At 37.0% G+C, this 13,105-nt stretch overlaps 1 protein-coding gene across 3 annotated transcripts in view; it reads right to left on the reverse strand.

The window, feature by feature from the left end:
• Window positions 1-13,105, reverse strand: part of AFG1L (AFG1 like ATPase) — a 59,977-nt gene that overhangs the window by 2,624 nt on the left and 44,248 nt on the right. For all 3 annotated transcript variants that reach the window (XM_030945121.1, XM_030945120.1, XM_030945122.1), the window contains exon 11: window positions 742-882. In XM_030945121.1, coding sequence (XP_030800981.1) covers window positions 742-882 — 141 coding nt within the window. The remainder of the gene's footprint in view (window positions 1-741; window positions 883-13,105) is intronic.

Genomic DNA, 13,105 nt, shown 5'->3' on the forward strand with positions numbered 1-13,105 from the left:
CACTTCCCAACCATAAAGAATCTTGCTAATTTGAATGACACTGATTTGAGTCTGGCTGAATTGAATGAGACTACTCATACACTGAGTTAGTTCAACACCTTGCTGAGTTTGGCCCTTTCTAATCAACAACCCATGCCAGAACATTCTTGATAAGAACCAACCTCAACTGACACTTCCAACTGCATAAATGTTTAAGTGTGTGCAAATATAATCACATTATTATTATTCCATGAGCAATTCTGCAATCTAATGTAAAGCCTACAGTGACTGTTTCCTTTAAACTTTATGATGTAATTGTGCTATTAACTCCTCCTTCCTGATCAAAAAGGCACTGATTCCTGACCAACTGCCCATACAGATTAAAATCTAAAAAACTCCATTTCACTCCAGCACAGTTGGCAGCACAATCTTTCATTATTAAAATAATGACATGGCTTCTGTTGTTTTCCTCGGTTAGGAAAGAACATCCCCATTCAAAAAAGGCAAATGAGCTCAGGCTTATATTTATGCTCATGCTTAATACTCACAGAAAAAAAAAAAAAATCTGTTTATTTGCCTTTATTGAAATGGGACCCTTTTTTTTTTGTGAAGCTGGAATGATGTTTCTTTGCAGTGCTACTTCATTCTGCTTATGTTTTCCAAACCATTACTACAGAAAGCGTTATTTCAAACCAATAGTAACAATCAGTTTTAGGACTCCCAATATTATTCCTCTGCATATAGGAAAGGCTTGGTTCTCACCTTATGCTCATAAAAGGTATCAATAAGAGTAATGAAACGACGAGTTTGTGTCCTTTTTGCTATTGTAAGAAGTGGTATGTCACGAACAAACACTGTGTCAAAATGCTTTGATATTTCCAAATAGTCGCTGGCTCCAAGAGGCTGAAACAAAACAAACCATAAGCAATGGAAACACATGATAGAATGACACATAAACTCTGTATCTTGACAAGCTACAGTAACAGAAGAGAGCTGTAAAGTCCAGATCATAATCTTCTTTTTATTCCTTTGTGTCTTGCATGAGGAATGCTTGATTGCCCTTAAGGACATAGGCACCTGTGGGTGTTCATACTCCTGGCTTTACATACATGAACAGTGAGAGTGAAAAATGTGGCTCTGCTGCACCCAGACAACATTATGATCTCTCTCTGACAATCTCAAATAATAAAATAATCACTATAAACCATAATCCAGAGAAGATGTGATTTCAACCTAAAGCATAAATAATCTGAATAGCTATTAGGATGCTTTCTAGCAGCAAGATTTTTAAATGCAAATTTATAGGGCTAGTTACTAAATCCTAAGTAGACCCACATTTAGTTCACCCAGGACTAATCCAGACTGAGTAAGTATGTTATTTTTTAAGTATGGAAAACATGAGGAAACAGACAAAAATACAATTTTGCAGCAGTTCCTTTGTTCATGGTTTCTCCTGTAATGATGAAATAAAAATCTTCAAGAAGAACTCATTAGTTTCTCTTTCTAAACCACCATGGTATCTAAACCATCAACAGAAAATATGCACAAATAGTAGTAGCTCATTCAAGTACATTCCTCTAAAATTACTTTTTCATTACATGGAAGGTATTTTTTTCTGCAAGATCTGTCCTATCAGTACCACAGGCTGTACTTTATCATGAGCTATTAAAATTTGTACTCCTGAACTCGGTCCATCAGTTTTACTTGTACAAATAGTTCAGAATCTTGTCTGCAGCTACTGCAGAGAACAAGTTCAGCAGCATTTTGTGTGGTCACAACTCCCATCCCAGGTAATCACCTGCACCATGTGCTGTACCAAGTATAATACTGTTATAAAGCACTGCAGTACTGCAAATACCTTAAAACCACTAAATATAAAATATGTGCATTAACTGAAATTATGAGACTAATTTGTTGTAGGCCAAACATAACTTCTTAACTAGAACACTTCTGCAAGAAGTTACTTTAAGCAATTATCAATAGCTGCTCATGAATAGGACTTTGGGTTTTGTTTAGATACTAGAATAAAAAAAACTTGTAGAAATGGTCTCTACACAAGCACAGCAGAGGGAAGCCCATATGGCATTCCAAAAATTCTTCTGAAAATTAATAGGAATAAGCTAACCTTCCAGGCAGGTACTTAAAGCCTGTCACTCTCCACCAGCTCTCCCACTTGCAGTCTCACAAATCACCCTGCTTTCCCATTCCCAAGCACTCAACTTCCGTGGAGCATCTATGGAAAAAAATTATTACAAAATCTTTCAATTCTTTTGAGCAGTGTTTAAGAGTAGTATATGCTGTATTCTCCCCTGAGAATTATATTTAATGTTTATTTTCTCCCTCCATTTCAGTCCACCAGTTACTACTATGGACTTGATAATCAGAAACCAAAACCTCATCATCATGAGGGCCACCAGCAAAGCTTCACACAACACCTCTGAAAAAACCAAAATCCTACCTGGATAAACCAGAGTAGCTGAACTCAAAATATTCTGATGAAATAAAGCAGGAAAAGGTTCAAGAAAGTGGAAGGAACTGATGGATGGAAACAACACAGAGCAAACTCACTGGACACCTTGCCACCAGATACAAGTGATACATCTGGACAGCCAGAGTATCAAGTGCAAAGAAAAACAAGGGGAGCACTAAAAGCAACACAACCAGGATGCTGCTGGAGATTTTAAGATTAGTGAGAAGCAAATAGTTTCGGTACTGGTAATTTTATTCCATACTTGGGACTGAAGCACTGTTAAACACAGAGGAGACCAAGTATGCCTGTGTGATGAGTACCTGTGAGGGAGAACAGCAGTGATCTCACTGTACACAAGAAAGGTAAGAATTTCTCATGTCTCCCCTTAGGTAAGAAATTAGAGAAATCATTGCTATGCTGATTCATTCTTTTATCACATGAAGAGCCCAAGCAGTCTTCTGCCAAAACCCAAAACCCTGAGGAATTATTCTGCCCCGACCCGATGTGACAAACTTTCTCACACAAACCATACCAATACACCCTCCTCATCTCAAACTACCAGATGTTAAAAGGTGATTCCGAAAACAAATAAATAAATAACTAAAATTAAAGTACAAACTTTTGCAAAGTGGGCAAACTGAAGTGCCCAACTAATGAGCTATACAGATAAGAACTTTGGTGGATATCCAAACAGGAGATTAAAAAACCTGGGTAGTCAGAGGGAAGAAACAGGTGGAAGACAAAAATAAGGCTAATGCATTTCAAATGGGAAGAATGGAAGATGTAATACTTGTACTGCTTTTCATATAGACATAATAGCATGGTTCATAGAAGGTTACAATATGCATCTTTATTAGTCAAACAGGAATTCAATCTACCTCAGCAGTGCAAAAAGCAAGCAATTCAAGAATTCCTCTAATTAAGGTAATAAAAGGCAGAACATTTCAAGCTTTAACAAGAACTTCTGAAACATCAACACCAAGTGATAATATTCTGTGAATGTTGGCAGAAACGTGCTTTGGAGACTCCAAAATGTTGCACTGAGAAAGATCTGAGTCTAGCAGCATGAGTACTTTATTAGAGTAAATTTGGTACCTCCCTGACAAGACTCAAGTCTAGTGAGACACAACTGAAATGCCAAGTCAGCCCTTCTGCCGTTACACATGGCTCAGCTGATATCAGCAGTAGTCCCTTACACAGATGAGTTCTCAAAACTCCCTGCTTTTGGAGCTTAGAGACAGTCCTGGAGATGAAAGACAAAGCTTTTAATCTTGTTCCTAACATGACTTATTCTTGTCTTGGGAAGTCCTGTAATTTCCTTCTGTCTTACTCAGTGTAAAAAGAAGGAACCGCCAGCAAGTTTGCAAGTGCTCTGGTGACAGGTTAGAGCCCTTTTTTGTATCCCTCTGTCCTTGCTATAGGCCCAGTTTCCATGCTCTCTGTAATTGCTTCAAAGCTGGTCTAACCCACCAGCTAACTCAAAATGCTCCAAATGCAAGAGACCATGATGCAGGGGCACCCTGGCAGCTTCTCAACTCACATTCTCACTGGCCTGGTGCCCCCAACCTGGCATGAGGCTGGCACAAGCACCCACATACCACCTCTGCCACACAGGAACAGAGACAGGGAAATGGGTTCGAGGCCAGACTGTGCCACTGCCAGAGGCTCTAGCTGTACAGTCCATATACAGAAGCTCCATCAAGGAGCAAATTCCTGCTGTTCTAGCAGCCCAGAGCCCTCCCCTACCTTCATAGCACTGCCTTACTGCCTTCAGGCCCTTTTTCCCTCACCTTGCAGCAAGCACTCTGGGTCTCGACTGGCAGCAACACCAGCTCAGAGTAGGTTACAGGACTAGAGGCACACAATTTTAGACACATAGCACTGTCCTCTGTATAACTCTCCAGAGCTGAAATTTATTTTGTGAATCTCAACCAATCACAGAAAGTATTTCACTTTAGTTAGCAGCATACATGAAGGTATTTCTTCCTCTGAAGTTGCTAATGAAGCCACAAATCCTCCTAATACTGATACATATATATGTAATCCTCTTACTAAAAGTTTAGCCTGATTAATCTCATCCTCTGAATAACATTGTGAACCTAACTTTGTAAAAATAACTTCATTTGATGTGTGTTTCTGGTACTGTCTGATCTCTTTTGTTTCATCGATTATTGATGAAAAACTCAACAGCAGAACAATAAGACATTTATGTAATGACTGTCACTTACCATTTGTTACCAGTTCTTTCACAAGCTATAATATTATTTTAAAAACCCAAAACACTAATAGGTAAGAATCTTTCTTATGGTATTATTGTTTCTGCATGTGTATATGTTGTAAAATGTTGTGGGTTTTCTGTCATTAGCTCTGATGCCAAGAGTCAGTATTTTACAAGCATCATACTAATGCAAAACACATCAGCCCTAACATGGTCTACACTCCTGACAAAGTGTTTACTCCACTTCAACCAGCTTGACTGAGTTCTCACCTTTATTTGTTCTGTTTCTCTGTCTACTTAATGCATTTTCAGCTATCATCATCTCAGTTCAAGTAGGATGTTTATTATTTTGAGCTCTCGGTGTGCTGTTGTAGAGTTAGTCGTCTCCTGTTTCTATTATAGAGTTCATTTAATTATAGTATAAATCATCATTTTTTCTTTGTTGACTCATCAGTGGCCCAGTATATCACCTTTAAGAGACTGTCTGAAGAATACAGAATGTTTTACATATGATAGAAGAGTATATGTCATCTCAATATGTATTTTTGTTGGTGCTGCAAGATATTCCAGGACCAGTTCCAGCCAATCCTGAAGACTCGTGATTGACAGTAACTATAATTTTGTGCAGACACTCTTAACACTCCAAAACTTCCTATAGAGAACATCCAGTTTAAGACCAGGTAATATTTACAACTTAATCTTTAAGTATAAACAAACAAACAAAAAAATCTCTGTTGTTTCCAAATGAACAACACGCTATCACTAGTGAAGCTCATAAAACAGAGCACTGAGATAATGTGTCAAGGTCATAACTCCAAGAAAGGAATAGAAAAACCCAAGGCATGATATATGATGCCACAGTATGCTAAAGTTTAAATAAAAATGGGAAGAGGTAGTGCATGGCTAACTTGGTTAAAAAATTTAAAGCTACTGATGGCAGTGCAAATCACAGAACCATAGAACAGTCTGGGTTGCAAGATCCCTTAAACACCATCTAGTTCCAAGCAGGACAGCAGGAATCTAAGATCTGTAAACCCTGGAGTGAAAGACATTTTCTGTACCAAGCACAGCCCCTTGCTATCTCATGTTATCTCACCACAGAATCCTGCTAAGAAGCAATTTTCCTTGTTCTTACAACAGAAGTTTTATAGTCACATTTTTCATAGTGGAAAGTTGTTTCAGATCTTTGCTTTTCTGCTTAAGAAGATGCTTGTAATTTCCCATTCTTTTATTTATTTATATATTTTTTTAAACAATATGCTCAAAGCTGGCTGAATACTGGAAGCATAGAAAAGGCATGTTTCTGCTCTAAAAGTTCTCACTGCTAAATTTCCAGTTCCAACTCCAAAGTATAGCATTATCAATGAAATGGGCTCCAAAAATAGTTAAGGCTTAAAAAAATATAGGTCTATTTAAGTATTTACACTTACTGTTAAGATTTCAAAACCATGATCAAAAAAGCTTTGAAAAAGAGAGAGAAGTACATTCAAGAATTTAAGAAAAAAAGGCAAACCCTTAAAATTCCAATGAGCTTCAAAAAGCTTGTATTACCTGGTCTATAAAGTATAGGATCCAAACCCTCAAGGTTTATGCAGCTTTCATTGAAAGGAGTGCCCTCTAAAAATTAAGCTCTGATACACATAAAATATAAAACAGAAAGGTGGTTTGACTGACAATATAACTGTATTGCAATATTTCCACCTGAAATAAGTTTCTTCAGTTTATTTTATAAAAAAATGCTTGTGAATAAGATAAGCCAAATTTTTGGGGGGTAGAGAGCCTGATTAAATCCTTAAAGCAAATGTAGCTAATAAAAGACTCAGCTACAAAAAGCTACAAAATGAGCTACAAAAGCTAATCTCTTAGGAATAAAACTAAGATCACAAACTAAGGAAAACTATGATTCTAAGGTTACTGGAAATAGTGCTTATCTATGGTATGTTTATTTACACCTATACCTGATAATCCTACAGTCCTAAAGACGACACCAAATTATACTGTGGATACATTCAGCAGCTTTTAATGAAGATAAAACAGTTCCCTCAAAATTACTCAGAATCATTAAACAATAAATGCAGCTGAGTTATGTCATCATGAAGGGCAGACATTCAGCTGACTCAAAACCAGACACTTGCATTTCCAAATCACTTGATACATTTGAAAATGGTGAGTTTTTTATTTCTTTTCTTTTTCTTAAAGGTTAGTTACATCTTTTACTTTGAAGTGCAAACTATTCAAGTTAAGAACTACATTTTCCTCCTGGTTTATAAAATGTGCCTATTGCAATGGAACAACAACCTAATAGAAACAGTTTACCACTTATCTGTTGTGTTAATCTACACAAAAATTCTATTTTGCCACTTTCAGAAACATTGAATAACTATTAGGAAAACAAATTCACAGTCTGATAACCTTTTACAACATAAATACTGATATTAAATTTATTTGCAGAGTTTTAACGCTACTGTATGTTAGCTAATGGTTAGTATCGTTTTAAGACACTACATTCATTGGTACAGCACAGCGGGATGAAGGGATCTATTGGATTACCTAGTGGCAAGCCTAGAGGATCCATGAAGCAAAGCAGCTGAGGCTCTGGGAGGAGCAGCCTGCCGTGCCCGAGCAGCCGCAGGCGGCAATCCCGGCAGAGGGCAGCAGCTGCTGCGTGCAAGCCCGGGGAGCACCGAGAGCAGCTCGGCACCTCCCGACTCCCGCAGCTCCATCACGATTACACACCAGCCACGCTGTCGGCTGCGTTATTTACAACAGATCAAACTGTCGCTATTGCAATCTTTAAAGGAAAATTTTAGAAGGGAAGTGAAGAAAGGGAACTGGTAGAGACTGATTTTTTCTAAGGTGTAATGAACAGCGTTCTTCATGTGTGAACACACTAAAATGGGCAAGACTTATATTTGCACAACTGCTTATATACATATATATGTGTATATATATACATGTATATACATATGTGCATATGTATATATATACATATACACACACACACATATATACATATATATGTATATATAGGGATTTTAAAATCAAGTTAATATATACATTTTATTTTTAAAGGCATCTGGTGATCTTTCATTCACACATTTAACTCAATTAACTAATAACGTTTTGCAAGAATATAACACCACTGGTAGTGTTTCCTTCATTGTATAGATGGAGAAACTTAAAGAAAGTACTTAAAGGCCCCAAAAAATGGGAGAAGTCAACATTAGCATTAAAATTTGGAAACTGTATGTGCCTATTCTGCCTGGTGGCTGTCCCAGTCTCCTGTGGCTATGTTTTATTTTGATGAAAACCAAGCAGAGTCCTCCTGTCTAATTACACTGGAGAAGCACATTCACAGGGCTCCATTCTAGTACTGGGTAACTACTTCATGCCCATGACAAAGACCAGCACGTGCCACTCTGCCACATAAACCCTGGTGTGTCAGTCTGAAAAACTGCTCCTCCTTTGCTTTAAAGCAACAAAAATAGATCAGTATCCTCTCATCCAGTTTTTTGTTGGTTTTCCACATGTTCACATAGCTAGTAAAGAAAAAAAGCAAAGTGTATGAATTTGATATTAACTAAGTTAGCTAAAACTTGGGATTGTCCTCATCGGGGAAACCAGCATTTACAAATTGATGCAAGAGCTTAGCATCAACACAAGAGCTTAGCAACTCAACTGCATGTCATATCAGCATTGCATGCAATATATTCTCTGTATTTTATTTTTATGAAGATTAATGGACAAGCAGTAATTACCAGTATCTGATGCATTATTTTAGATAGAAATAACTCTTTATACTCTTGACATGAAAAAGTTTGATGCTAATATATGAAACAAGAATAAAATATGGTAATACCAGAAAGGTATCAACTCTTAACTCCCCGGGTATTAATTAAAAAGCAGCTATTAATGAAAATTCTACTTAAACTAGGAGATGTTATAAATAGTATCAAATTACCAACTGCTGATTTGCTATTTTCATCTATTAGCTAACATCTCATGAAATCATGTGATATCAAAGTGGAAAATGTTTCAATATTTCCCCTTAAAACAGAATTTTGATTTTATTTTAAAGGAAACTTCAGTGAAAATAAAGAAGTTTTACAGGCTGTTCATATAAAATATTGTATTACCAAAATCACTTTGTAAATTTCAAACACATGTCCTTAATCCTACACCAGCAAATGCAGATTTTTAGGTCTGGATATTTATCCCTTGGAATGCACTGTAACAGTTACCCAAGACCAGATTAGAAGACAGATTGCAGCAACGAAGTGAAAGCAGAGTCACCTGAGTGATAAGCTATTTTGCCAACACAACAAAAGCACCTGTTGTTTCACATGTTGAGTCTTGCAAAACTTACTCTTTTTTCTGGAACCCTTAAGGGTAATGGATAGCCAAAGCAATCAATTAACCAAGTTTTGAGTACAGTGCTGTCCACTCATGCTGCAATTATTACCAACGCCCACATGAGCAGCGGTATACAACAGTTTCAGAAAACTCAAAAACTACTACTGCAACTCCAAGATAATACTGTAACTTGTAAGTACTTCCATGATGCAGACCAGATATGTCAAATTTGGAAGAAAGGTTGCTTGGTACGAGGGAAATGTCCCATACCCTTCCTGTGAAACCCCCCTCAAAGCCAAGGAAGTTACAAGCCTTGGAAAAACTCCGTCTGAACTGACTGCACAGATTGATTGTAGACTAAGAAGCATTGCCTACTCCCAGAAGTTATGAGGGGGATAAGAGCTGGTTATTCCCTCAAGGTGGACTGGACACATTACCCTGGTGGCTGCTGAACTTGTTCACTGTATGTGCAGGAGCAGTGAGAGCTGCCAACAGGCAGCAGAAACCCTGACTCCCTCACATCCCTACTTTCAGGCACTTTTAAAACCAGGAAAGATCATGGGGTAGTTCAAGTTCCTGCATTTTAGAGATGGCTAAGCCTAAAAAGTAATAAGTAGCTCAAACACAAAAGCCTCCTCCTAAAATGACATCCAGTTTTGATCCAATACACAGTGAAAGGAGGCTGTGTCTACTCTTAGATGTAAAAAAACCCAAAATGAAACAAACTCTCTCTCAAAAAAAAAGTAAACAACCCCAACCCTTTCCTCAAAATACCAGTTCTGATAAACTGCACACAGCATTCTTGTCTTCATTGCTCCTTCCCCATACACACAGTACTCTGTATTTACAGCAAGTTTGTATTATCATTTAAGTTATATTCAAAACTCCTGAAGGAAAAAAACTGTTACATCAGACTTAGTATAAAAATGGGCTCATTAGAATTGCTACAAACAACACACCTTCATCAGTATTTCTTTTTATAGGTTAGTTAACTAACTTAGCAACCTATTTAACAAATACTTTCTTGAGACTGCATAATGCCACATTCCTATGCTGTTCCATAAGAACAGGATCTTCAAAACTCAACCCTTCCTATAAAGTCAGGGAGACTGGAAAATTAATTTCATTTCTATTCTTTCATCATCCACTGCATGCATCCAGAATCAGCTTACCCTTCCTGGACTAAAATCTCACCAACAGTGAGATCTCAGCCTGCAGTTCCACCCATCATCATAAGCATGTGTGAATTTTACTTGTTTGTTTTTTAATACTGACACATAGAGCATTCTTCTAGTGCATAAAGCATCCTTCTAGACATGGAATTTCTCTTGCACTTTAACATTTATCAAAAAGAAAAAGCTAGTCAGAGACCTCAGCCTAATTTTACAGGACTCCAATGATACAAAATGTATTTGCAGGCTATTTTTAACATATGTTAACTATTTAGAGACTGAAAATTATTTCACTATCCTTCAGTAAAATTAATACTTCACTCTACTTCACCTAGAACACTTATCTTTTGCCAAACCTTTTCCTTTTTGCACATCATTATTAAAAGTTCACCCATCTGGCTAAGAATAAGCCAGTAACATTCAGATAACATAAAACATCAAAGCTACAATTTTACTGAAATCTTTTATCTGACTGGATATATTTGCCCTTGACCTTTATTTTATAATTTTCCTGCACTTCATAACTAGTTTCCATTCATTTTGTATTATTTTATTATTTGATTCTGTCTCAACAGTGACACAGGAAATACTTTTACTACCCTCCTCCTCAGAGTCCTTCTTGGGTTTGTGTTGCTTTTTTTGTTGTTATTGTTGTTTACACTTCACTTTCCAGTTAGTCACACTTCCCTTTTGCTTTTGAAACTTATTCTTCCTGAACACTCAAATATGCAACTTCACCATTTGGAATATCTTTTGGTTTCATTAAATGTCAGAAAATTAAGATTATTCCTACACAAAACAAATTTCTAGATTAATTCATCAGTGTAAGCACCAGCCAAATGACCTTGTACTGGATGTAGTACATTTAATGCTAGAAAATTATCATTTGCTGTTTTCTGGCTAATTACATTTCACCTTTTCCTGTGTTTCATCTACAGTGTAACATACAACAGTGTATTTTCTTTATATGCTTCTTATAGCCAAGTGGTAAAGGGCTCAAGGAGCAGTCCACCTCATGTTCCATTTACAACAGATCCCTGCAAGTACTTTCCTTCCAGGTTTGTTAATTAGTAGACTGATATGTACTCAAGAACCTTGTATTAATTAACTTTAAGGCAGGTACTAGTACCTTCAATGTTGCACACTGTTCTCCACCTCTTTCAGCCACTCTGTCTTCAAGCAGGCTGTAAGCACCCATTCTGTATTATTATTTTATGAATTGTCCCACAAGGTTTCAATAATAGCAATTATCTCTCATTTTCCCCCATTAATGAGAATTTCCCATTTATCATGCTTGTCATCACATCTTAAAACTGTTACAAAACCAACTGCAAATCTTGTTTTCAATTCTGGTACAAGTTTAATGAGCTTCTACAACACCAACTTTAGATTTCATTTGTCTTCCTGGAGGTTTTGCTTAAGCTGTCAATTTAGGATCACCCTGGTTGCAACAGGCTCCAGCAAGGAAGATTTCCTGCCCCATGTCCCTTTGTACAATCTGCCTTCCCATGGGATTTTGTCCCCATGTCCTGCACAAAGAAATCTGCAGATCTGCTCCATGCAAATCCAAAAAATTCCCCTCCGGTATTTCCTTTTGTCAATCTTGCTTTTCATTACATCTTTTTCAGCTTCCTACTTTGCTTTTTTAAATAGCAGCACTTATGATGCCTGTCAACTTATTTACCATTTGGCTTCACAAGAAGTAGCAAATATCTTGTTGCTATGTCCCTTAGAGATTTCTGCTTTATCCCTCCACAAATCACTCCTACTATTAGCAATCTTACTGGAATATATATAAAAAACTTTATACTTCCTGTTATGTTGAATGTCTCCTAATTTGGGGTAATTTTTTGCTATAAACCACCAGTGCACTCTTCTGGATCCTCCCTGTGTCTTCTGTGACATGAGTGGGAGCAATTTCCCTCTCTGACTGTTTCAAAAAAGACACTGCATGTTTTAAGTTTTTCCATCGAAATTTAAAAGAATTCATGAAAAAAAAGGAAGAGGGTTTCAAGGGTTGACAGCTGCGTTTTTCCTTTTTTGAAATTTTCCTTTTAGCAGATTTTAATGGCAGCAGGTCAGGCAAACAGAGCAATGGGGCAGGCAAGGTCCTAAATGCAGCTTATACTGAGTGAAATTTTCTACCATTGCTATAAGTCATTGCAAAAGTTTACAGTAATGGAAAAAAAATCACAGTGGAGGCAACTCTGACCATTCATCTAAATTTAACAGACAATTCTGAAGTTCAATGACAATATTTTTTTGCCTATGAAGGGAGCACACTGATACCCCTTACCAACATACTGATGTAATATTTATGAAGATATATCAGTGATCTGAAGAGAAAAATCAGTGATAACTGAGAAAGTTGTCAAAAGAAAACCATTTACTATCTGCCATGTTGTTTTAGTTTTAAGCATGTGATTTTGCTGTAAGATACTAACATAACACATCTGCAGAAGGCATCTGATTTGAGACAGCAAGATTTCCTAAGTCCTGGGTGATCCATGTAAGAATGATCTGAACCTCAAATAATTCCTGAACTGGATGAGAACCTTCAGACCACTGACATGTGAGCTAATCAAAGCACTTCTACTTAGAAGCAACTTATTATCCCATTTAAGTACATAAGGTATTTACTGGACTAAAGAATTGTACTAGTATTTGCTGACAGCATAGCTTCCCCATGCTTTAAGGGGCACAAGGCAGAAAAAGTCTCAAAACCTTTAGTGAAAAGCAAGCTATTCTACTCTGACACACCTCCACTCTTACAAATGGCTTATTGATTTTGTCTGAAAGTAAAAACCAACTCCAGGTCTAAAACCTGCAGTCTGAAACACAACCAGTGAAATTTCTGTCCAAATAGTTATCAACTCCACAGTTGCAAGGAAGTGAAAGCAAAATGTTATCACC

Source organism: Camarhynchus parvulus, chromosome 3 (assembly GCF_901933205.1).
Source record: "Camarhynchus parvulus chromosome 3, STF_HiC, whole genome shotgun sequence".
NCBI classification, from domain to species: domain Eukaryota; kingdom Metazoa; phylum Chordata; class Aves; order Passeriformes; family Thraupidae; genus Camarhynchus; species Camarhynchus parvulus.